General features: G+C 52.4%; 1 protein-coding gene across 5 annotated transcripts in view; it reads left to right on the forward strand.

The window, feature by feature from the left end:
• The window catches only part of CAPN15 (calpain 15), a 55897-nt gene that overhangs the window by 12686 nt on the left and 16930 nt on the right, over positions 1-26281 (forward strand). For 4 of the 5 annotated variants that reach the window (XM_082291825.1, XM_082291823.1, XM_082291824.1 and 1 more), the window contains one exon: positions 3307-3626. The exons of the other annotated variant lie outside the window; for it this stretch is intronic. In XM_082291825.1, coding sequence (XP_082147951.1) covers positions 3451-3626 — 176 coding nt within the window. In that variant the 5' untranslated portion in view covers positions 3307-3450. The remainder of the gene's footprint in view (positions 1-3306; positions 3627-26281) is intronic. 5 annotated transcript variants of the gene reach the window in all.

Below are 26281 nucleotides of genomic sequence, written 5' to 3' on the forward strand. Positions count from 1 at the left end.
GTGCCAAGGGAAGAGCTTGGGGCTGATGCTAGGAAAAGTTGATCCTGCAACTTCCTAGATGCATTGAAACACGTGGGCTAGTTCCCTTTTTTTTTTTTTTTCTTTCCTTTTTTTGCTCTCTTCAGAGCCAAAACCTACTTTGAAACTGGAGGGAAGGAAGGGGGGGTTGGGTAGATCCCACCCTTCCTGCCTGCTCCACTGTGACATGAGAGCTGGGGCCTGAAGGGTCAGCACTGCTCACTGATGTGGAGGAATAAGGTTATCTGGAAGCATCCAGGCAGCTGCTTTGCTGTCCTGGCAGCAGGAGGGCTCCATGGGACAGCTTTTCTGTCCTGCACACGCTGTACATGCCTGCTGCTCAGGGTGGGGAATTTGAGGAAGGGTCTGCATCACGTACCACAGATCAGGGCAAGTGGCTGTGAGGGGCTTGGGGGTGGTGAGATCAAACCCGGATTTATTTTGGAAGCAATGTTTTGGGAGCAGTTATACAGCATCAGTTCAAACCTGGTAATTATTGCAGCTGCGAGGGGCAGAAAACCGAAATCCAAACTCAGCATCTTGCTAAGGTGCTTAACTGGTAATTTCCATGAGTGAGATCCACCCTTCTCAAGACACTTCAATCTGTTCACATTGTTGCTTCCTCTCCAGATTAGATAGGTGGAAGCAGTGCTTTTTTAATTAGAGGAAAAATCCTGCTCCCTCCTGCCAAGACAGAGGAACTCTTGGCAGCTCCCTTTTAGTGATTGAAGGCTCCCCTGTTCAGCCAGGTGCCTGCAGGTCATCTCTTGGGGCATCTCCCTGCCCAGTGGCAGAAATTCCTCAACAGTAAGGACGAGTGCTTCCAGAGAGGCTTTCTTCTTCTTTAATTGCCCCCTTCCCTTGCTGGGGTGTAGTTGCCATTCTCACCTTGACTTCTTGGAGGCTCCTCATTTGCTTAGTGTTGGCCAAAGGCGTTTTGGGGCTCAGCATGGTGAGCACCTACGTGCTTTGCATGGGGCTGCCGCCACTCCTGTTCTCAAACTGGTTCTCCCTCTCCCCACCTTTGGTCAACGCTCCCCCTTCAAAAGCATTCATTGGCTGCTCTCACCTGGCATGAGGGTGACCCTGAGGAGAAGGATTTACTGCTTTGCCTGGAGAAATCCGATTTCACGCAGCACTCACAGCCAAGCAGCCCAGTTAGACCAGACAGTCTCGGAGATCACTCCGACTTAGCTAGGTTATCCTCCACCTATTTATAGCTCCCTTCCTCTCCCAACTCCACCCACCGTGGGGTTTTACTGCAGGTTTTAAAGCAGGGCTCCCAGCCTTTCCCTTCCCTGTGGAGTGGAGCTGCCTGTTTGGCTCCCTGGTGTGGAGCTGGCGGAGGAGACGGGCCAGGAGAGCAGCACCACGTTGGGAGCCGGCAGCGATGCGGGCAGCAGGCATGTCTGTCTCCTCTTGGGATGAGCTAAAACTGGCGTTCCCATGGGCAGGAGGAGGAAGCAAAGGGTTCTGCTTTACCAGCTTGAGGAAGTGGTCTTGAACCAGGCTGTGGAAGTGCTTTATGTAGCAGTTTAAGCCAACTCGAGGGGGAAAAAGGCTGCTGACGCCTGGGCATCCTTCCTCTGTTTGGCTCAGCCTGCAGTGAGAGGCTGTTCTACCCATCTTGCCTTTATTTATCTACTTTATCATGATAGAACCCGAGTTTTGAGGTAAGAGACAGTTTGTTCTTTTAGTAGATGTCAGAGTTGCATCCCCTGTGCCTTTGCTGCTGGAGCACATAGGGCCCCTGGGATGGGGTGGAAGAGCCAGAGACAGCACAGGTGTGGGATGACTGATGTCTCCAGATAGACTGAGATGATGATACTGGGAAGTGCTCTTCCCCTCACATCTCGTGGCTTTCGTTTAGCCAGAAAATCAGATTTGTTACAAATTAACTGCTTGAATAGCAGGAAATGAGAGGGGAAGCGCCAGGGATCCACTTTGGTTGGATCTGGGAAATCAGTGAAACCTTGCTGTTGGATAATGGGGGTGTGGGGCTGATGTACAGCAGTGAGGCAGACCAATTACAGCAAGGAGGAGGTAGGGAAGACTGTGTTCTTGGGCTTTTTTCAGATTTATTTGGTTAGTCCAGGCTTTGTAGGCTGCAGAGACTGTGACAGAGCAGTTAACGTTCTCCAGTTAATGACCTAATGCAGGCACATTCTGGTATTGAGCTTGTAGCAAAATTGCACCTGCTCCTTGAGCTGCTGCTTTTGAGAGTCTATTATCTATCAAGGCCTTTCTTGATCCCTTAGATCAATCCTGGGATTGAAAAACTGTATTTTAGAACTCCTCATCTCAGCCTTTTTATGGCAAAAGTGGTTTCTTCGCAAAGGTCTTTCTGTGGTTCATTCATCTCCTTCAATCCTGGTGGGTAGTTGAATAAGCTCAGCTGTGCTAATTTTTCCATCTTCCTTGCTTCTTCTTTTTTGCTCTGTTAAATGTTACCTTGATCCATTGCTCCTGACATGCATCCAGATTGTCCTGCCTTTTCTCTTGAAGGAGAGACATGTGTGTTTAAACTTCTTTGAATACCAGAGGACATGAAATGTTTCTGGAGTTTAATTGTGGGGATGCTTGAGGAATAAATTCCAAAAAGTAGGAGAGAGAGAGGAAGAAACGGATGAGCAAAGCCCCAGACCTGCTTCTGTGGGTAAGGGCATGCTCAGGATCAGCTGAAACTTGGCTTGAGCTGAAAATAAATAGTCATAGAAAATACTTGTGCAGATCCCCAGTCTGTCCATTTCCAGCCTTACTGGGGTGTTAGAAGGAAACAGGAAAAGAGGGATATTTTATTTTACATGTAAGCACACAAGCCATCCAGTCCTTGTAGCAGAGGTAACTAAAACTGGTGTGCCAGTCAGAGTCCAGACTAAGCTGGTGTGTGTGGTCCCCAAGGGCTGCTGGTTTGGGCTCCAGGTGGGCCTGCTTGTCCCGTTTTCTGCTTCTTTCCTGTGTGTGAAGGGCTTTGTGCTGGGCTCTGCTGTGCTTCCCTCCATCAGCTGGTGCTTCCCTGTGCCTGGGAACTCCTGGTGCTCACCTTGGGGGGAGCTTCTTCTAGAGCCCCCACACTCCCCATCTCCAGCAGCAAAAGCTGGATTCAGTGACACAGCCCTTCCCATCCCAGTGAGCTCTGGGATGGGGACCCTGATCAGAGCATGCATTGATAGGCTTTAAAACTGGAGGGTTGTTGCTGAAATCGTACCTTATCTTTCTCTCTTTTTCTTTCCTTTTTTTCCCCTTTCTCTGTGTTTGTTTGTTGTTTTTTTTTCCAACTCTGATCAGAACCGACCTTCCTTTCTCCAGCGTGCTGGGATCTTTGCAGCAGCCCATGCCGCAGCGCCTCGCCTGTTCCACCCGAGCTGCCCATGCCACTGGCTTGGACCTAACCTAGGCTAAATCTCAGCGTGGCCTGGGTAGGGGGGAACCATGGGGAGCTCTGCCTCATCGCTGGCCGCAGAGACGGAGTCGGACCATGGCTTCAGTAGCTCGCCCTACCCGGGGCACCCGGCCGTGGGCTGGTATAGGAGCAGTCCCGGTGGCCCCGTGTGGGAAAGTGCCCTTATAACGCGGCAGCACCAGCACTTACAGCAGCGGCTGCGAAGGTAAGGAGGAGGGGAAGGAGCCTGCTCACCCGCTCGCCTGCTCACCTCTCAGCTTCAGTCCGGGTGCTGCCTTTGGGACACGAGTTGCTTTGCATCCTACTGAGTGTTGGGTCCCTTCATTCAGAGGCTCAGTTCCTTGGGAAGCCAGAGCCAAATTCCCACTGATCTGAGCGATGCCAAACCCTGGCTTTACACAGGGTGGCTGATGTTTCCTGCAGAATGGACTGCAGGACTTATCCCAGCTCTTCCTCACTCACCTAAATTGTCAAGGTGGCTGCCTGGGAATGGGATCTCAGTTCCTTGTTTGCCATGTTCTCGTGGCTCCTCTTCTTTCTGGCCTCCCAACCCCGCTGTAGTGTCACAGGTGGAGGATTGTGTCTCCAGGTTGGGTGGCAATAAGTTGCTGGAGTTTCTGGACTCAGAAGAGCCAGAGAAGCTGTTTTCATGCAAAAGCAGTGAAATGCTTTTGAATAACAGATCCACAAGAATGAAACACACCAAAACAGAATTACTCTTAAACAGATTAGTGTTTCCAGCCCTCAATTCCTTTCCCACCTCGATGAAATCAGCACCTCAGATGTGTCCCTGAGCTGTTACCTCTGCCCCTTCCACATCAGCCACTTGCAGTGAGGAGTTTGTCTTGTTGGAGGGCTGGCATCCTGCATTCATCCTCTGACAGCTTGAGAGATTTGTCAAAAAGCATCTAAAACCCCTCTGCCTGGGGGCTTGGCTACAGAGGCTGCCGTGTTTTGTGCTGATAACGTTTGAGCCGTTGCCTAATGCCTGCTTTGTGTGGACTCCAGCCTGGATGGGTGTCCATACCTGCTTGAGTCTGTTTGGAACTGCTGGTCATTTAGGAATAGCTGCTTGCTCTGAGTGTCCCTGAGCTGTCCTGGCTTTCCCCTGGAGGTGTTTGCTGTGATGATGGTGCAGTATCTGTGGTGCAGTCCTCGTTTTCCTGCCTTCCTGCTGCTGCAAGGCCTGGGATGTGCTTCCCAAGCTCTGTGCATGATTCTGAGAGCCTCCCAGCTATGTCAGGCTTTGCTCCCTTCTGGCCCTGTCTTGGGTCTCCTTGTTGAGCTGGGAACAGTGTGAAACCAAGAAGTTGTTGTCTTTACTCTCTAGCATAGACTTGAGTACCTTTAAAAAAGATATTTTGTGCAGTTCCCAAATTCTGTTGCTGTGTGTGCCAACCTGTGTGGCTGGTGCATGGCTCTGGTCGGTGATCTGTGCTGTGGGGTTTGTCCCCTCTAGTTTAGACAGATCCTGCAAACAGAGCTGGGTCCTTCCTGTAGGATTAGCCCTTCTGGACTGCTGGTTTTCCCTCTGCTGCCTTGAGGGGTTGGGGAAGGTGTTTCAGCTCACAGATGAGCTCCCTGGTATGGCCATGCACAGCCAGAACTGAAATTTAGGAACTTCCAGTGCACACCTGGCCCTGGGCACTAAAAAAGGCGGTGTCACTGCAGCCTCGTGTGTGGCAGCTGGGGCTGCTCACGGCTCCAAGTCTGTAGCTTGGAGGAGCTTGAGGAATTAAGTGATATCTTGACATGTGGAAATAAATTTCCTGAAGAACCAGCCTTGGTGGTGGAGCGGATGTCGGGGCAAGAACAGGAACTGCCGGTCTTGGCGCAGATAACACCGGTGTCCTGTGGGGACAGGAGTGGCTTTTGTGATAATTCCTTATTTCCCCTGCTAAAGGGAGAGCAGAACTCATCCCGACTCAGTGTTGCGTGGTTCCTGGAGACAGGAAAATCACCGGCCGTGATTCACTGAGCAGCGAGTTGCGTGGGAAGAACTCGCTCCAGGCAGTGATTATGGAAGTGGGTTCAAAAGACCTGCTGAGATCAGCCAGGCTGCCAGGCATCAAAGGGCCGCCACTCCCAGGGAATAGCAGGGCCAAGGAGCAGTGGATGATTGGTTTTCAGAGAGGAACAGATAAATATATTCTTTTAAAAAATTAAGTAAGTCAATAGAACAAGTCAGGGTAGGTATCCTGCCTGTGCATGTCCTCGTCCCCGGAGTCGTGGAGTGTAGGAAGGAAGTGGAGTATTGGGGAGCCAATTTGAGGCCAGGCAGCAGTTCTGGGATAGACTTTGCTTTTCCTGCTGATTTTCTGTCCCTGCCTGCAGCTGCCTTCAAAGCTGATAATGCTTTGGCTGCTGTGGAGCAGCACAGAGCCAAGCTGCTCCAGTCTCAGGGATGAACACAAACCTTCCTTGGCAGGAAAACAGGGACACAAATACTTAGCGAGTGACTTTGGTCTGTACTTGATGGGGGAGTTGGGGGAGTCACCCCTCGTGGTGGGGGGCGGGAATATGGGGAGAAATCAGTGCTGTTTGGCTTTCAAGATTTTAGAAGCTGGGAGGCGGCTTCACTGTCTCCTGTTGCCTGGGTGAGGCTGATGGTGTGGAATTCCCTGTCTGCTGAAGACAGGGAGACAGGAGGGAGTAGAAAAAGGGCCTTAGTGGTAGAAGCAGCAGACTTGTGACAACCAGATTTGAGTCCCTGGTCTTTTCTGGACAGGGCTGCACAGTCTTTTTCTGTGTGTCAGCCTTTAACCAGGAGCCCGTCCCTTTCCCAGCATGCCAGGAGGACGCAGCTGCTGTAAGATGGGAGGTACCAGGTGTTAGGTGCATGTTACAGGGATCTGACTGCAGAAACCTCTGCTTAGGGCAAAGATGCTGGGTTTAAATTCAGCCCTGATACCTGCGTGCAGCCAGACAAATTCTGGCTCAGCTACAAGTCCCCTTGGGCTCCATCTTGCTCATGTGCTTGATAGTGCTTGGCCTGGGCTGTTGTTGGGTGGGAGCATTCAGCTGAGCTTGGGGATCCATCATGGCCAAGCTTCCCGACATGCCAAACCCTTCCTGGAGCTGGGAGCAGGAAGGGGCAGTGCCACAAGCCTGGTGCTGGCAGCAGGACACGGCTCCATTGCTGTGGCTGCCACAGTGGAACGGTTTGGGAACTGTGGGATCGTGGTGGTTTCTCCTGCTGCTGCTGGAAGTGGTGGTGGCACCTCTCCAGGGTGTATCCTTCCACATTGTAAGGGGTTAGGAGGGAATTGGGGCTCTGTTTCCTGAACTGTTTCCTGGTGAGATTTAAGGGAATGTTCCTGTTCACCTACTCCTCGCTCCCAGGATTTATGAACAGGCTCCTGTTGAGTACTGAGAACTTCTGGATTTCACTCTGTTTAGGAGGGGCTTTCTGGAGAAAGGGTTGCAAGGTCTGTGCAGCTGATCTAAGTGTCTCTGCCCACTACTGGCTTTGGCTGAAGCTCTCTGAACTCCTTCCTCTTCCAGAGGATACTCATTTTCTGGGCTTTCCCACAGCATTCCCCAAAGGCTTTGTATTTTTCTGTAAAAGCCTTTGCAGAATGAAATACTTCTGGGTTTCAATGACGGTGGAGGGAGGAACACACTCTTTTATTGTTCTTTTATTTTATTATTAGGGTATGCTAAAAATATGTAAATCTCCCTGCTTTTAGAGGGAAGTGAGGGGACCTGCTTTTGTTGCTGGCAGGTGGTGGGAGGGCACTTGCTGTGTCACCCCCTGCTCCTCAGAAGCACCACTTACTTCTGGGGAGAAACTCCAGGCAAGCCTGAGTGTCCTGGGTGTTTGTGAGCCCTTGATTTAAATACATGAACAGCAGCAAGTCACAACTGCTGGGCAGCATCACACAGGCCTTTTCTGGGGGCTCTGAGTTGTTTTGAGGCTGGTGGAGATTTTAGTGACGGGACTCTGGCTTATGGAAGTGTGGCAGGGAGCTGTGTGGAGAGAGAATGTGGCTCTGTGCTGCTCCTTCCCACCCTTCTGTGCTGTGGCACTTCAGCTCTGAGTGCAGCACAAGCTGAAGTGTCTGGAGGACACCAGGACAGTGTTCAGTCTGCAGAAAAGGAGGTTCAGAGGGGACCTGCTTGCTCTCTACAGCTCCCTGACAGGATGGTACAGCTGGCTGAGGGTCAGGGTCAGCTCCCAGGGAACAAGGAACAGGACAGGGGGAAAGGGCCTCCAGTTGTGCCAGGGGAGGTTCAGGTTGGATATTGGGGAAAAATTTCCTCACAGAAAAGATGGTCAGGCATTGGAACAGGCTGCCCAGGGCAGTGGTGGAGTCACCATCACTGGAAGCATTCAAAAAGCATGTGGATGTGGCATGTGGGGACATGGGTCACTGGTGGTCTTGGCAGTGCTGGGGGAACAGTTGGACTCAATCTACTTGGAGGGCTTTTCCCAACTAAATGATTCTGTGTGTTTCTTGTTGGGGAAACCAGGGCCCAGAGAAATGAGATTCTGGGAAGAAAAGCTCCTGGTAAAGCATCAGGTGACTGCAGGGAATCACCTGGGGATCACCTGCTTCTGTTTCCTGTCATCAGATCTCAGGTCGGGCACTGGCCTTGGGAGGTCTGGCAGCCTCAGCAGGTACAGGTGCCCCAACAGACCTGGGATGGGGCAGGCACAGATCCCTGGGTCTTATCAGCAACCTGCATGGATTTGGATGTGCTCAGAGAGTTTATTTTGCACCTTTCATGAATCACTGACCGGTTGAGGTTGGAAGGGATCTCTGGGGTCCAGCTGGTCCATCTCCCTTCCTAAGCCTCCATGCAGAGAACAGAGACATGGCTGTGGTGTGGCTGTGGAGCAGCTGAGGGTCACCAACACGTGCTCTGTGTATCCACAGAGGAGGGATGAGGAGGGAAAAAGAAGCCACTCTTCCAAACCACGAGGGCACCATCAACTCTCACATTCAGGACAGGCCTGCTCATCACACAGGAGTGGAGCTTGCGTTCCCCAGGTGCTTCATTCAGTGAGGTGGATGCATCCCTGTGTGGGTTGTGCTCCCTCTGGAAGCTGCTGTGGAGTTCAGCTGGGATTTGGTTGAGTAAAGATGCTGCAGGTTGTTGTGCATACTTGTTTGATGGGAATCAAACTTGGAGCTGTTTGCTCACCACTTCTCACCAGAGCCTGCAGTGTCTGGAGCAGTGTCTTGCTCAAGGAGGTGTTGCAGTGCCAAGGAGTTGGCAGCATGGAATGCTCTTTCATCTGCCTGAGGCTCCCAGCCCTGCCCATCCGCTCTCCAGGCTGGCTGCTCCAGCGGTCACAAAGCCTATTAGTTGTTTAAATTGGGGCTATTTATAGCTCTGGAGCCATGGATAACTTGGAGGGTGGTGCAGAGCAGCGGAGACCGGAGTTCTCCACAGATCCCCAAACAAAACCTCCCTTTGCTCCCTGTGTGCCCTCCAACCTTCCTCATTTCCATGTCCCACAAGAGCCATCCTGCCTCAAAGGAGGTCAAATCCAGGGCAGAGGCAGCTGGAGCATATCCTCGTCTTATGCAGCAGACTTGGCCAAATCTGAGCAGAAATGCCTGACCCTCTTGCCTCAATGTTGCTGTCACAGCATGGAGAGCACAGCAGAGCTGTCCATTCAACAGTGCCAGCCTGGAGAAGGGAAAAAACAGCACCTTTACCTGGTTTGGGGATGCTCCTGTCGGCAGGAGCTGAGCGCTTTTGCTCCAGGAACATGGGTTCAGGTCCTTCTCCAAGTGCAGGTGTTGGGGAGTTTTGCTTTGGATGCTGCATTGCATGAAGGAGTTTAGCATCCAGCTTTGGCTGTGCATAGATCCAGTCTTCATCTCTTTCAGGAAGACACCCTGGAGATGCAGTTGTGCTGTGAAGGAAGCTGGTCTCTGGTAATCAGTGCTGTGGGAATGTGTGGGTGGAGGGCCTGGGAGAGCCCTTTGGGACTCGGTGTTTTTCCAGGTGTGTTGGGGGTGGGGAGGGAGAGGAATTGGTAGGTGGTGAATTTTTTGAGTTTGTTACATGTTTTAAGAGCAGGGAACAGTAAGAGGAGCCAGAGCAGGGATATATTTTTTTTAGAGTAACCCTTCTGCATTGCTCCTTTGGCTTTCTTTGGCTGCCTAGGGAGGAACGTGGTCTCATGTCTCATGGCAAATCGCTTGTTCCCCTGAGAGGTGTCACACACGTAGCTTGGAGTTGTGAAATGGTCTCAGTCCTCTGGCAGGAGCTGATGGATGGATGTGACGACAGTGGGAAGCTCGGGAAGCTGGCGGAGCTGCTGTGAGGATCGAGGAAATGCAGGAAAATGTGTGTTTGGAGGGTTATTTCTTCTCTCGGGATCAGGATGGAAGCCGCAAACACATCCCCCTAACAGTGTGCAGCGTCTGTCCTGGAGGCAGATGGGCCTGCACTGACCTCAGGCTGTGGGCTTGTGAGAGGAGGGGTGAAGGCAGGGATATCCTCCTGCTCTCTGGGTGGGCAGGGAGCTCCCTTCCCTCTCTGCAGCCAGTGTTCCCTGGGATCACTGCAGAGCCCATTGATTCCCTCTCAGATTACCAGCTACTGGTTGTTGTGAAAGGCACGTGCTGGATTTCTCCAACCAGTAACTTAATCCAGTTTGACACCGGTGGCTCTGGGCTGGCATCTCTGACTTAACATGAGTCAGAAACGGTGAGGTGGGGGGGGGGTATGCTCAGAGCTGCACCCACCTCCCTGCAGCCTCTTCCCCCGTGATCCCTGGCCCCATGTCCCTAAAAGGCCTCCTTGATCCCAGCGCGGCCGGAGCCTGGTGCTGTGTGTGGAAGGGAGGCTGTGCTGAATGAACCCTCTGCAGGCCTTTGTTCCCTGGGATGAAACAACCCTCTGCACGGGGCTGCTGCCAACAGAAGGGCACAGAGAGGAAAGGGGAGCCCTGCTTGGGTGCTGTTTGCATTTGCCAAGCTGTGCTGCATCTCTCTGTTCCTGCCCAGGGACCCACAACCCATCCAGGTGGCCGTGCCTTTTCAGCCACTCTTCTTCAAACAAACTGCCCTGGGCTTTTCTGTGACTTGGGCACCTTCCCATGTTTCTCACCCTGCCAGCATTCCCGCTCTGCCTGGCAAAGCACCAGGATCTCAGCCAGCACCCCTTGCCAGCCAGTGTAGCTCACAGCACGCCCGGGCATCACCGAGTCCCTGCGAGGGGCTGGTGCTCCAGGTCACCGTGAGGAGGTGTGGAGAACTGATCCGAAGAGAAGGAAGCTGCTCCTGCGTTACGGATGGCATTTCTGAGGCTGCAGCAGGACATCCAAAGCAGAAGGAAGCTGGAAGTGGAGTGTGAAGGCAGCCTGGAGCCCTTCTGGATGGCGGCAGGACTGGCAGCAGGAGAGCCGGAGCGGTGTGGGGGGTGAGGAGAGTTTGGGCTGCAGGTGCTTGGAGGCTGCCAAGTCAGCAGCTTGCAGGGAGCTGGAGGGGCCTCGCCTGCCCTTGCCCAGAGCAGTGCAGAGCTCAGCTGGCTCTGCAGACACTCAGGTTCCAGCCCTGCTGTTCCAGTGCTCCCTGTGCATCGCACACTGGGGCTTGTGGTTACACAGAGCTGGGCTCTGGCATTTGGAGCGTGGCAGGTTGGTTACGGCAAAAGGGGATTTTGGGAGGCTGGCTCTTGATGACATTTGGTGGGAGAGGATGGTGTCCATGCTCCTTGGCCTTCAGCAACATTCCCCAGTTGTGGAGTGGGGACAAGGCAGACACAAGCAGGATATTTTGTCTTCCTTAAAACCTGATTTTAATCTCCCTACCTTGGAAAAGTGAAGCTGTAGGTAGGTAGATGGACAGATGTGTGTGTGTGTATACATACCAGTATTTTTTTCCCTTGCTTCCTTGGTACAGCAAGGGGAGGGCACCTTTCATTCAGAGCCCTGGTGTTGGCTGGCACGTGCCCCATGCAGCACTGGGACATTCCATCAGACCCATGCCACCAACTGTACCTTCCCTGCCCGGGAGCTGAGGCTTCTCCTGCTGCCTTACCCACAGCTGTTGTGTCCATCTGTGGGGAGGGACAAACATGGAAACACTTGGTGCTTCTGAAATGTGGAAAGACTTTGGTTTTGCAGGAGCTTCAGGCTGCAGCCCATGGCACAGAATGAACTGATCAGTGGTGTTGCTGCTGTCTTCCCCAGCAGCCCCTGTGGCATGTGCAGTGACTGGCACTGAGCACTTTACACACACCCTAGAGAATCTCCAGCAGAGCTTCACCCAGTGATCTGTTTTCCCTGGGTTATGTTTTCCTACAGCAAATATGTCTTCTGGGCACACTGGTGTGGGCACTGCAGCCCTGGCTTGCTCAGGGGCTGCTCTTGGTGGCAGTATGATGGGGAGGGCACAGCAGCTGACAGGGCCCCTGTGTCTGGTGCAGCATTTCAGTCTCCAGGGCACGTGTGCTCCTTCCTCCTCTGTCCCGTGCAGATTGGCAGTGATGCCCTTCAGGGTGTCCTTGAGGAGTACATGTGCTGAGCTTACCCAGGGCTGTCTCTGAGCGTGTGTGTGACTTGATGAGGTTCAGGAGCTTTAAACCACAGCAGGAGCTGCTCTCCATGGTAGAAAACTCAGTGTTGTGCTGCAGGGAAGGGACACTGAGCTGTTGGAGCAGCCCAAGCCTGGCCTCTCTGGGGTTGCTGTGCTGGTAGGATGCTTCCCTCTGGCACATGGACTCACGAGGGTTAATGGCACGTGCTCCAGCCAGGAGCATCCTCGAGATTCCAGCTGTCAAAACACTTAAGTGTGTGTCATCTTTACAAGGCAGTAAGCAGTGCTACGGTCTGAATTACCCAGCCTGGAGGCCTCCAGGGTACAGTATAACTTGGAGGGGTTTCCCTGCTAATTCCAGCCTGTCTGCCGTCTCCGGGAGTCAGCCAGATGTGTTGCTGGCTCAGTTAAGGTGGCAATAGCTCTAGAGCTTGGGGCATGAGCAGAAGGAGCAGGTTGGGATGCTGGGTGGTCGTATGGCTCAGTCTGCCCCAGCACAGCACTGTTCTGCTCTGTTCCTGGCCCTTCCATATAACTCACCAAATCCTCCCCTCTGTGTCCAAGAGGCTGGAGAACCCAAACAGCCCCCGTTTTGAAAGGGCACAGTGACACCAAACTGAATCTGAGGCCAAGCATGGATTCGTGTGTTGAACCTGTGTTTGCTGGGGCATTGGGACCATGGTGGGCTTCTAGTGTGCTGCAGTGCTCCTGTGCCCTCCTGGAGCCTGGTATTTGCTGATGGGATCCTGGAGGGTGATCTGTGACTGGCAACTGCCCGGGGTGGCCTTGAGGCACCACTGACTTGGTGCTTGATGGGGCTGGAGGTGCACAGAAGGGTTTTAAGCTGGGGTATCACAACGTGCTGAGGGAGCCCCTGTCACTGCCTACACAGGATGCTGTGCCAGAGGATACAGGCCAGGATCAACTCTGCACAACCAGAGCTATTTCACCTGCACACTGGCACTGAAGGTTGGCACAGGACTGTCCTAAAAGCCGCCAGTGCCAGGAAATGAAAATGCCAAGTAGGCTGTGCATGATGAAGCATTCCCAGCCAAGCCACAGGAAGGTCAGTGTGTTTTATCCCACTGAGCCTCTAGGGAGCTGTGGCTAGTTGTCCCCTCTAAAGTTCAGGCACATGAGAAGGAGAAGTGACCTTTATAGGTCAGGAGCACACACACAAACAGATCCATTGCTGTTGGTGGGACTCGTGCACAGGATCTCATCCTTTCCCATCCCTTGCAAGAAGGAACTGCACTCAGTTGCTGGCTGGGGCACCTCAAGGAGGTCCTTCAGGGCTTGAGAGCTCCCCAGTGCCTGGGGGGTCAGTTTGGATCCATAGTTTGACTTCTCAGTAAACTGAAACCCCCAGGCCTAGGGTGGTTTCTGGAATGAGGAATGAGCCTGGCCTGGCTCTTTCTGCGGGGATGCCCAGGGGCTGAAAGGGCAAAGTTTCCTTGGCTGTCATTCTGAAATTCCTCCATGGCTTTGGCAGTACAGGACAGAGGGCTGGCTCAGGGCATGGGGAGTTACCCTGATGTCAAAGGAAAGCTGTTCTGCTGAAGTTCACTAAAGAGGTTTTGCTTTTGATTTTTTGGAGACTGTGCGTCAGCACCCAGTGGTGCAGAGCAGAGCCAGGGTTCCCTGGGAGCTGCAGGGCACTCTGACCTTTCCTTGGCTTCTCCTCAGAGGAGGGGGCAGTGAGGGCCTTGGTGGGGGAGTCCCATGGCTCTGTGCACATGCAGGGATATCGATCCATGACTTGACAGCCCTTTTCCACCAGATCTGGTGTGCAGAGCTGGCAAGTTCCTGGAGGTGCAGGGCATAATTTAGCTCAGCAGGTAGGAATGGTGTTTAACCAGTGCCAGAATGAGAAGGCAGTGGGTGACATTTGGCATGGGGGTGTCCCTTCTCCTGTCCTTGGTGGCTGCAGTGTGGAAGTCATGTGAGCAGCCACCAGCCTGCAGATGCCCTGTCCCTTTTGTGCCATTCTCTGCCAGCTGTATTTATTGAGCCTGACAGTTCAGGTGCTGTGGAGATGGATGGATTTCTATTAACTGTACCCTGCGTGTGCCCCGCTGCGAAGCGAACCCAGGCATTGGCATTGCAGGGTCTGAAGGCTGGAGCACAGCAGCTGGAAATGCAGAGTGTTTGGTTCAATGGAGATGTGAGAGATGGAGCAGACAGCTTTGGAGCTGTGGTGTTGCTCCTGATCCATTTCCCCTCCCCTCTCTTTCATTCTCTCTTCCTCTTCCCCCACCACTCTTCCAATTCTATTTTAACAGCACTACAAATTGCAGCATAAATCTTCAGCTGAGCAGCAATTTGGCTTGGCAGCCACCAGTAAATCTGCTCCTGCAGCCTCCCCATGTGCGGGAAGTTGCAGTGGGAGTAAGGGGATGTGTGTGAGTCCTGAGTTTACAGTCCCATCAGGTTTTCCTGGCTCTTTCCAGCTGTGGGCCCATAGCCTTAGTCCCACATCTCTCTAGTCCTGGGAAACAGGAAAACTCTCCCACACCAGCCTTCAGTTCAAACACCAGCTGTGTTGGCAAGTGGTGTGAAACAGCCCCAAACATGGAATAGGAGGGCTGCCAGCACAAGTTCCAAATGCTGTTGCTGAGGTGTGTGACCCTAAAGTTGTTCCCTGTTCTTAAAGACAGTACAAGGTGGTCTTCATCTGAGCAAATGGACCTGTCCCTCCAAACTACCCTGCACATGCAGGTGCTTTTGTTACCTGGTGTAGAATGTGTGTATCCTCTGTGGGCTGTGGTAGGAGGAGTGATGGAAAACAGCTCTTGAGCGGTGTGTGAAAGGCAAAACTTTTGCCATTTAGTCCATGCAAGGGATCTGTCTGCACAATCCCACACCAGGAGCTGTTTGTCCCAGCAAACCTTTTCCAGCTGCCCGTTCTGTGGCCTTGGGTGTGTTTGTAGCCCCCTTCCATCATGTTTGAGCTTGACCACCCTGGTGTAAGGAAGAAATTGTTCCCTGTGAGAGTGGTGAGCCCCTGGCACAGGTTGCCCTGAGAAGCTGTGGCTGCCCCTGGATCCCTGGAAGTCTCCCAGAACAGGCTGGATGGGGCTTGGAACAACCTAGGATAGTGGAAGGTGTCCCATGGAATGAGATGGACTTTGAGGTCCCTTCCAGCCCGTTCTGTGGTTCCATGATTATGTGACCAGGATAAAGTATAGACCACGCCTTTGTCTTGGCCTCTTCTTGGCTGGATGTGAAGCTTCAAAGGCATTTTCCATGCTGGATTCTTCAAACACTGGGCAAGTGTTGAAAGGCACAAGGATAGCTCTGCCTGATGTCAACACCACTTGCTTTTTGTGTGATGTACCAGTGAGAAAACCGAGGTGCAAAGGGGAGAGGTACCTGCTGCAGCAGTGTGTTAGAAAACAGAGAGATTCTGGTGGTTTGGAGCAGGGTTTCTTTTTTTGTAGAGAAGCACAAGGCCACAAGTCCCTGTAGTGCTGGCTCCAGATGGCCACCTCACCCCGCTCTGGGCTCTGGGGAGTGCAGGCTCTTTGAGGCAGACCACAGACCCTCACTTAAAAAGAAATTCCGTAAGTGGCTTAAAGACAGAGAAATGAAAACAACAAGTAGAGGTTCCTCTTCATCCAGCCTGATTTCCTCGGGGGTTGCTTTTGAAGTGACTGTTCAAACATACCTCAGGTGTGGGGAGCTAAATGGATGGAAACAAGTGTCCTTTGGTCCCACGAGTCCACCCTCCTTGCTGAAGCTGTCCCAGCTCCTGAGATGAGAGAGAAGCTTAATGAGTTCAACTTCTTGCTCCTTTCCTTGCCTCCTCCCCTCCCTGCTGAGAGCAGGGTAAGGCTGTATTGTGAGACATAACTGTGGATGTCAGTACTTTCCCTCCTTCCCACTTTCTCAGCTGAAGGGCCTCCCTCCCTACATCCTGCCTCCTACATCCCTGGGCTTCCTTCAAAGAGCAACTTGTGCTGCTCTCAAGCCCTTTGCAAATGGAACCTGCAGAGAGTTGATCAAAACTTATTCCAAGGTTCTCCTTGCCCAGATCTGTGAGCTCCTCCTGTGGTACCATGGCAGCTGGGATGAGGAACACATCAGCAGGTTTCCCTTGGGATCCTTTTCTCTCCCAAGAGAAGCTGGGCTGGTGTGTTGTGGGATCTTTTTTCAGCTGTGCTAACCCAACTCATGCATGGAGCTGTTGTTAGTGGAACCGGGGTGATGGAAGCCCTTATAAGCTCCTGGTTGGATCCTGGAGCTGGTCTTGTCCTGGAGATTTGGCCTGTTCAGGGGGTGGCAGCTGTCCCGAATCTCTCCTGGGCTGGTATAAACCTCCCCATGAGCACTGAAGGACCTGATGTGATGTAGGTGAGCTGGAAACTCATTCACAGCCCTCGGGTGATGTTTGCAGGCAGAGCTGGCTCTGCTCCTCTGGGGCCAGGAACCGATGCCTGGGTGCTCAGAGGTCCTGGGGGCCTTCTGGATCTCAGCATCAGATTCCCCCCCCATCCATGCACACACCCTTTAATAGCTGTAATAAACCATATGCCCCTGTTATTTAAATAGAATAAATTTAAAAATGGAAAAGCCTCCAGGAGCATCTGGAAGTTCAGCACCTGTGGAAAATCGGCAGCTGAAGGAGCTGTATGTGACGTGAGAGAGGGGAGAAGAGCCCATAATGGGCTCAGTGGAAAAAGAGGAGTGTCTGGGAGTCTTTCATGTTCCCATTGCAGTGTTCAGATGCAACTCCAGCTGCTTTCTATTCTGGGCTGCAGGGAAGTGTGTGCTCCCACATGTGGCTGTTGCAGCTTGGAAGGAGTGGCTCGGGATTGACCCAAAGGTTTGGAAATCATTCTGCTGTGCAGTAAGAGGAGTTTGGAGGAGGGTGAAGGTACATTGCCAGGGCTTGAGAGATTCACATTTCATTTCTGGATTTGTCTTAGACCTAGTGGTCTGTCAGTCTAGTCCCCATGGAAGGAGAATCCAAGGCTCTCCAAAACACCACTATTTGCTGCAGGCACAGAGCTGCACAGGTGCGTACAGGAAGCCTGTACAGGTGTGAAGCCGTATTCTTTTTGGGTGCTGATGGTGTTTCTTAGGTTGCAGTGGGAAAATCAGTCCCAGTTCTGTCTGGAACCCCACCAGATACTTTGTGGGAAAAGGGAATGTGGCAGCCAGGCAGGTGTTGCAAGCTGAGGAGGACACAGCCATCTCTCTGTATTCGCTACAGACCAAATGGACCCTGGAATTCCTTTGCTTCCAGAGGGGCTTCTACCTGTTCTCACCTGGCTAATCCAGACAACTGGCATCTCAGATTTTCCTTGTTTCAGGTCCCTTAAAAGTTAAAAATTTTATTTCCTGTCATTTGGGAGTGTGAACTCTCCACAGCCAACAAGAACTTCACTTATGAGCTCAAGCTGCAGATATGAGCATCCCACTTGTGCTACATTGCCGGATGCTCCCGAACCCTGTGTCCCATCCCAGCCACTTCTGCCCAAACCTTTAACCCCTTTTTGAGGCTGAAGGGCTGAGGCATGACCCCTCTGGAGCAGGGGACACTGAGAGGTGGCAGTTAGCAGCCCCAGGAGTGGGGGACCAGCAGTGGTGGCTGGCTGGCTCACACGGTGCTTGCCAGCATCCCAGGTGGGCAGGCAGGGATCTCTTGCAGCCTGGTTCTCCTGAGCTGCTGATGGTTTTCCCCCCCAGGAGTGATGCATATCCCACTTGACTGCCAGGCCCTCCCCTCTCTTGGTGTGGTTCACCAGCTTTGACAGGAAGGGCCAACCCCGCTGCAGGCTTTCACCGTTTGTCACAATAAATTGCTTCTTCCTCCTGCTGCGTGGGGGAGATGCTGGTTCCTTTGCCCTGAGTCCGAACAGCACCTGAGGCCGCTTCTCCCCCTCCTTGCTCTTCCTCCCCCCCAAGCCTGCAAGGGGAGCAGAGCCTGCTGCAGCTGGCAACAGGCTCCCCAAAGCTTGCCTGGTGCAGCAACAAATTTTGTGTGCTCTTGCATTCAGCTGCTTGACCTGACATGACCTGGGAAGGGGAACAGAGCTGGAGAAGGTGTGGATGCTCCAGGAGCAGGAAAGGTGGGAGCCATCTGGGAGGCTGGTGGGCTTTGCTGCTGTCCAGAGCCCCTGCTGTCCCTGGTAGCCCCTCTCCAGCCCAGGTCAGCACAGTGGGAGGTCCATGGCTCCAGCACAGCAGCTGCACCAGGCCTTGGTGTGCCTTTTGCAGCACCTAGCAGGGAGTGGGAAGTTGTGTGGGGAGCCAAGGGCTCAGTGGAGAGTGTGTGTGTGTGTACAAGCTGCAGTACCCAGTTCAGCTGGGACTCTGCTCTGTGCACCAAAATCTGCTGGGATCGGTGTTCTTTGGCCAGGCTTCCTGATGTAGGAGAGGGGGTGTTCAGGTTTGCCCTCTGCCTTCTGACCTTCTGTCACCAAAGGAGATGTGACATGCCCAGGCATGTGGAGAGGCAGCAGGGGATGCTGTTGGTGGCAGTGGCTCTGAGGAGAACCTCTGTCCTTGCCTTTCCCTTGCTGCCAGAGGATGTTTGTAGTGTAGCTGCAGTGGTTTCATTCCTGTGCCCTGACCACACACTGAACTCCAGGGATGCCAGGAGCTGCCAGAGTTCCTCTCTTTCTCTGTCCCCTGGTGGTCTTTCTTTCTCTCTGCAGATCAGTGCAAAGCTTGTTGGCTGAGATATTAAGCATGAGCTGCTTTCCTGAGGTCCAGGACTGGCTTAGCTCTTCATTAAGGCCTGTTAATCATCCTGAGGAGCCTGACAGCTGCTGGCCATGGAGCACAGTGCCCTGCTGCCTTCCAGCTCTCCAGGATGGTCCTGCCCGAGGTGCCCCAGCGTTGCTGGCAGCCACGGGAAGGGCTCTGCCTGCTCTGGCGTGGGACAGTGCCACTGCAGGGCTTGGCTTGAGAGCTTTCCTCGTTTGCAGGAAGAGCTCCTGGCAGCAGCTCTGCTGGGAGCTGGGATGGTGGCCAAGTTAAAGCTGTAGGAGGGGAGGAAGAGGAGGCTGAGGGCTCTGCTTCCCCCTGCCAGGCTGCAGCCCCGCTCTCCTTAGTCTCAGACCTCATGGAAACACAAGTCTTGCTCTCTCCCTCCATCCCAAATGGTACCAAGCTCTTATTACTGTTGGTTTTTGTCTTAATTGCACCTTGGAGCTATGCCTTGATTTATTTAATCAGGGAGAATTTAGGGCAAAAGATGGTTGTTCCTGAAGCAAATAGCAGCCTGCCTGATGTAGGGCTGGGAGCTGGCGGGACAAAAGGAGAGAGGGGCTTGGCAGTGTCCTCCCACCTCCTTCCCTGTGGCTGGGCCTGTGCCACGATAGTTCCCAGAACCCCTGCGGGGCCACATGAGGGGCAGGCAGCCACCTCCACACTTGTGTAGCATCCCCCAGCAGCACAGGCCTCAAAGACAGAGAGTGGCTTTGAATTTCCTTCTCATGCTGGGAAGAAGGGATTTAATTGACTCTCTGAAGGTACAGGGTGGTGTTTTGGAGCTGAGCTGGTGATGCTGCCTGTGAGAGTGAGGTGGAAGTGTGGAGCTGCTCTCAGAGCATCACCTGCAGCTCCTCAAACCTGTCCCATGCCTCGCTCTCCAGACATGAGACATCCAAAGAGAAGTCCTCTATTCCATTCCCTCTCGCCTTTCATCTGAAATCCTTCCATTTTGAGATCTTCTGGCCATCCCTACCACTTTTCCTACTCCAGATTCTGTTGGGTTTTTAAATTAAAACCTGCCATGATTTGAAATGAATTAGTGTAGCAGTAGTATTAAAGAGCATCATCTTCCCAGCTGTTCCTCCCCAGCTTCTTGCTAGTCCTCGAGCTGGTGCATTGCTCGTAAATCCTCTCCCTGCTGTTCTTGATATTCCCTGATTTCTGTACATCTTAAGCTGTCCTGATGTCAGGGGAGGCTTGGAGATCTGTGTTCCCATCCCTGTGTGATGTGGCCTGCTCACATGTTCAGTGCTTCCTCTGTTTCAGGTGCTCATGAATTTTGCTGGACAACTTTATTTTATGTGGGAAACTTTCTGCTCGGACCACAGACGGAGTGTAATTATAAAAACCATACAGGGTAGCTGATCCAATTTTTACCAGGCTTTCTAAAGTGCAAAACTGCATTTCTCAAAGTGTTTTCTTGCCCCAAGTGTGCAAGAAGCTGAAGCTACAAGCATGCAACAGAACTTGGGGCCATCAGTCTTTTAGAATTCAGGCCTTTTATTGACAAAAACCCATAAAATTCTTGAATTCTTGTGTTGCATTTGCTGGAGGACTGTGGGCTTTTTTCCTCTGAAAAAGCAGCTTTTTTGGGAGCTGCAGGCACGCTGAAGCACTCACTGATGTTTTGGCAGAACCAGAGGTCCTTTGTGCTTTCTACACCCAAGTTACACCGATTTCACACCACTGTGACAAACCCCTGTAAAACTGCTGTACCTCCTTTCTGTATTTGCTCTTGAGAGGGTTCAAATATCCAATATATGTAGATTTTGGTCAAAGTCAGTGTTGTGTAGTCAAAGCAAGGCTGTTCAGTTCATCACCTCCTCGAGCCAAATCAATGTGTTAATGGCCACGGTACAGCGCTGGCCCGAGTTAAGGACACAAATTTCCTCCCCCTGCTGTAATATTTGGGTGCAAATGGAGCTCGGTATTTTTTGCTTTTAATTTCCCCAGGCACACAAAGGACTGGGGAAATTAGGTACAGAAAAGGTAAATAAAGTCATTGAGTAAGAGGAATGATGGCAGCAGTAGCGCTGTGCTAAATTGGATTCTTTGAAGTAAAGTGTGATTGCAACTGCAGAAATTTCCCCTGCTTGTATGCAGGGAGGCAAGATGAGGTTATTAATTATAACAACAGGCTGGAATTGATCTTAATGAGAAATAGTGCAGCTTGGGAGGAGCTGAGGCTGTGCTGGTGGCTGTCTCCAGGGCTGAGGCTCCAGAGGGACCTTCCTGGGCTGTTCTCCTGCCAGCCTTGCTGCTCCAAAGCCTGTCCCATGATGATCCTGAGCTACAGAGTGCCTCCATCCTGGGTTTTGAAGAAGTCACATTGCTGTTGGCTATCTCATCTGGGCCCTGCATCTCGATAACCTTGGACAGGTGCAGGAGGTGCTGCTTTAGGGTGAGAGGCCTCATCAAAAGTTCGTGAATCCAGAGCTTGCAAAACTTCTGAGCAAAGCTAGAACCTGGACTTTGCTGACCTCCTTGAAATACTCAGTCTGTCTCCTCCTTTTGTATCCCCAGGGATTGTTATTGTTGCCCTGGCAGACATATGGGAAACCTGGTCATTAGCCAAGGAGCCTTTGGGAATGGTCTTGTCCCAGCGTGCCTGTGCTCTGCCAGCCAAACTGGTTTTCTTCTGAGAGCTCATTTCTTACAACACTGCAGCAATTAAGGTGTATTAAAGGCTAATCATGCACAGCCTGTTTTTCTCACAAGACAAGCCTTCCAGATTCTGATTCTGCTTTGGTGAAGAATGATGAAAGTCTTTTGTCTCCTGTCCATCAGTTTAGGGTAAGGCTCCCTGTGTGTCCCCAGGCTCGGAGGGCAGCCAGCATGAGGCACGCTCCTTCCAGGTGTGTGTCACTTTGCATTCCTGCAGCAACTCCAGGAACTTCACGTGGGCAGATCCCTTCAAAGACTCTGCCCCTTCCCTCCCTTTTCCTGAACAAAACCCAGGCATTTGAGCCAGGGAGAAGACTGCAAGCAATGACAGTCTCCTCAACTTCCCTTCTCCATCAGAGCCAGACTTTGGTGTGTGTCGCAGGAGCTTTCAGGGTGCTCCTGTCCCAGCTGAGCTTCTGCCCTCCTCCTGTTTCCCACCACACTCTGAACACATTCCTTGGTGTCTCTTCATGGCTGGTGGGAGCATAGAGGAGTGTGTTCTCTGTCCCACTAGCACCCCTTGCAAGCACTTGTATTTACAGAGCATTGCCTTGGAATTGCCCAACGCTCTCAGGGGTGCACAGGGTGGGGTTTTGGAGTGTCCTGTGCAGGCTCAGGAGTTGGACAGATCCTTGTGGATCCCTTTCAGCTCAGGACATTCTGTGATTCTCTGAAGTCTTTTCTTGCCTGTCCTCCAGCAAGATATCCCCTCTCACCCTTGACATCTGACAGGAAATCCCTGTTTTTGGGGAGGTGACAAGAGAGTAAATTGCAGGGACAGCTGCAGTTTGAGACGTGTTCTGTGGCTTTGCTGGCTGCCAGAAAACTCCTGTGCTGAGTGCACTCTGTACAGCTGGGCCAGTGTTTTTTCTCTCAGACCTCTCATTAGCAGAGTTCAGCTTTCCCCTGGGAACTTCTCATTAAAACTCCCAGCCTCTTCTCTACATCTGAGCTGCTGGAGCTGTATCCAGTGTGGGAAAAGAAGAAACTAAATAGAAACTGTGCAAGAACCCTCTGGAGGTTTGGTGCAATGGGACCAAGAAATTCCCAGGAACTGGAGTGCGTCATCAGCTTGGGAAACTCCTCATGTCTGTCTGAGCCTCTTGGCACCTTCTAGGGAGGGTTGTGTGGTGTTGCTGGGTCTTTAATGGCCCCATTCAAGTGCTTGAAACCTCGCATGGTTTCCTGCTGCAGAAGTAGACCTTTTTTTTTCCCTCCTGCTCTGATGAGGGATTTTCGCCTGCCCCCATTGCTTTATTATTAAACAGGACAAATAGAGTTGTCCTGTTTCAATTCATTGCAGGTTATTACTTCTAGAAAATGGTCATTTTCTGCATAAATGTGATTGTCCTGCCCCAGTGAATGGTCAGGAGTGCTGATACTGGGCTGGGAGAAGGGAACCTCCAGAAAGAAGGGATGTCCTGGCCACAGGAGAATTTGTCATGGAAGGGGACCAGGCTGGTCCCTTGGCCGATTTTCCATCCCCAACCTAAGCTGTGTTTCTGATAACTCCTTGACAGATTGTCCTGGATTGACACTAAAGAGTGAGAGCAGATATAAATACATGATAAAGCTCCAGAGCGCTCAAAAATTAATATTTCAGGATCAAGAAGTCTTTATTTCCTCAAGGGCTTCAACAAAAGGAGGGATTTGTGTAGTTGTAGTTGTTGTGGTTCCCTTCCACCAACTGAAGGAACAAAGGGAGCTCAGAGCAAGGCCCCAGCTCTGGTCCTGGCTGAAGGAGATACCTGGTGTCAGAGGTTGCATGAAGAAAGTGGTGACCTTTTTGCATCTGTTTTTGGTGTTGGGGCTCTGAGATGGTCAGGGGGCTGGAGTGTGAGTCCTGCAAGGAGAGGGTGTGGGAGCTGGGCTCAGTCAAGAATTCAACACAAGAAAGATGTTGCCTTGCTGGGGTGAGTCCAGAGGAGCCCACTGAGTTGATCACCTAGGGCTGGGGCCCCTCTGCTCTGGAGTCAGGCTGGGAGAGCTGGGGGTGCTCACCTGGAGAAGAGAAGGCTCCAGGAACACCTCAGAGCCCCTTGCAGGGCCTAAAGGGGCTCCAGGAGAGCTGCAGAGGGACTGGGGACAAGGGCTGGAGGGACAGGATAAGGGGGAATGGCTTCCCAGTGCCAGAGGGCAGGGCTGGATGGGAGATTGGGAAGGAATTGTTCCCTGGGAGGGTGGGCAGGCCCTGGCACAGGGTGCCCAGAGCAGCTGTGGCTGCCCCTGGATCCCTGGCAGTGTCCAAGGCCAGGCTGGACATTGGGGCTTTGAGCAGCCTGGGCCAGTGGAAGGTGTCCCTGCCCATGGCAGGGGGTAGAACTGGATGGACTTTAAGGTCCTTTCCAACTCAAACTATTCCATGATTAGTTGCAGCTGGAGAGAAAGCATTGAAGGAGCTCTACCAATACCTACAGACACATCATGCAGAGGTCAGAGCCAGGCTCTTCACAGCAGCACATGGTGGGAGGGCAGGAAGCAACACAGGATGAAACAGGAGACTAAGACTGGATATAAGGAGAAGCATTTCAGCCCAAGGAGAGTCAGTCAGGTGAGGTCGCTGCCCAGAGAGGTTGTGTAGTCTCCATGCTTGGAGGTCTTCAAGACCAGACTGTCTAAAGCTGCTGTAATCTCTTTAAGAGATTCAGCTTGAAGCAGGAGTTTGGTCTGGAGACCCCCTGTGAGGTCTCTTCTGACCGGAGTTATCCTGGGATCCTCCACGCTCGCTCTTGTGGGAGTGGAGTGCTGCTTTTGCACACCCATGGAGAGGTGCAGCCCCTGGTTTTTGGGAATGTTGGTGCCATTGCAGTGGCACCACCTGGCACTGCCTGACTTGGTCACTTTGATGTGGTGTTCCAGGAGAGCGTGGCTGAGTTAGGGGAGGGTCTCTTTGCTGTCTCTGCCCTTGCTCAGCAGATCTGGGAGAAAAGGGCAAAGAGACAGGTCCCTTCTGGTGCTTTATTTTTCTCTGTGTCTCTCCAGGACAGAATACCCTGAGTTGGAAGGGTCCTGGAAGGATGGGGTGAAGGTCCCTGATATTAAAACCTGTTTTATTTTCTTGTTTCACTTTGGAGGCAGGATTTGGGAGTACTTATGCAACCTGCCCTGTTTGGATGATGCTAGCACAGAGCTGGTGACACTTTACTTTATAGCCTCGGGGGTTCAGAAGGGTGAATCAGAGACTGTTTGTCTCCACTGATGCTCCTACAGAAACTTGTACCAAGTGGAAAGTCCCAGCTCCCAGTGTTTCTGTGTTGCTCTGCCAGTATATCTGCTGCAACCTTCCAGGTCCAGCCTCCCAGCCCTTGCCTGGCTCTGCAAGAGTGAGTCAGCTCAGCCAACAGCATCTCCTCGCCCGGGCTTCATGCTCCCAACCCACGTGTGCTCCTAACAGTGCACTGCCAGAGGGATTCCGAGTGGTTCCTGACCTCCTGCAGCCCTTCCTGGTGGGCACAGGTGCCTTCTGCTCCTGCTGGCTCTGGAGATGTGGTAGGTCCGTGTAGGAGAAGGCTCAGCAGTCCTCTCTTAGGTCAGGATCCGCAGTGCTACTGAAAGAAAATTAAATGGGAAATATTAAATAGAAAGCATGGGGTTGAGGGGAAGGGATTCACAGCTCACAGACATTGAGGCAGGGTTTGTTTAGAGTTTTTTGGTAATTTTTCTTGTCTTCCACAAAATTCTAGTGCTTTTTCTTGTATCTGTCAGTGAGCATTTTGCTGGGATGCATTGTGTGTCAGCGAGCTCGGGGTTTGTGTTGCCGACTAGAACAATTGATTTTTATTTATTTGTTTATTTACTGCGGGAGAGAAACGAAGCCGTGAGTTTTAAGGTTTTAGCTGCTCTGGAGGAGTTTTATTTAGAGAAACAGCCTGATTGTGTTGCTGTGTGTGATTGACACAAGCTCCTCTAATCCTGTTGCCAGTGTGGGCTCTGCAGCAGAGCCCTGGGATCTCTCACTTGGGTGCCCAGGTCACCTCAAGCCATTCTCTGGCAGTCCAGGGTGCTTCTGCCCAGGGCTGGGTGCCATCTCCTGCCTTGGAGCTCAGCTGCACATCACACAGCCCTGGCACACCACCAGCTCCCTGCCAGTGGGAAAGACACAAACTGCTGGTTACAGGCACTTCCCAATTTCCTACCCTGCCTTGTTCCTTCCTGTTTTACCCTGCTTCAGAGAAATCTTGAGTCCCAGATGGTGCCCAAAGGTGGTGGCCACCCCTGGCCAGTTCGATGGCTGTGTAGGAGCCAGGGCTCTGCAGCAGCTGGACACGCAGGGCTCAGCAAGCTCATCACTCAGCAGAGCCCGGGGATATCACTGTCCTGAAGTGGTTTTGGAAGGTGACCAGCTGGAAACTTCTTAATCCCTGGAGCAGTGAGGTTCCCTGGGACCTGATCAATGTGCTGAAAGCTGCCTACTTGTTTGAGTACCTTCTATATTATTTTTTAAGCATGATAATTACGCTGCTGCGATTGCCAAGGTAGGGGCACTCCTGCCAACGCGGTGGTGCCTTCTGCCAGCTGATGTCTCCTCCTTGGTTGGGGAGAGCTGCTGTGGTGGGAAGCACAGCCATGCGGATCCAGCCCCTTCCATGCTGCTGGAGGTGTGGGGTTGTACTCTGTTACCCTTTCCTTGCACCCCGAGCTGCCCTTGTTGTGTGCAACCCCCAAAAGAGCCTCCAGCAGCTCCCTGCTGCCAGGCTGCGGAGCGGAGCACCTGCGTCACCGTGCTCCCTGTGAAGTGTCCCCCAGGAAAGCCCTTCCGTGGGTGGGTGGCTGCCAGGTCCCTGGTTTCGGAGAAGCTCCTCTACCGAGGGAAGGTGGCAGGAAATGTTTATCTCAGTTGTGTTTGCTGGGGCTGGAGAGTGACTGTGTTAACACACAGCAGATGGGCCTGGTGAATAGGTGCTGGAGATAACCCTGTTTCCTCACGCAGCTTTGTTGCCTGCTGGGAAAGGAGCCAGCCAGGCTGTTTAAG

Source organism: Coloeus monedula (genome assembly GCF_965178545.1).
Source record: "Coloeus monedula genome assembly, chromosome: 16".
NCBI classification, from domain to species: Eukaryota; Metazoa; Chordata; class Aves; order Passeriformes; family Corvidae; genus Coloeus; species Coloeus monedula.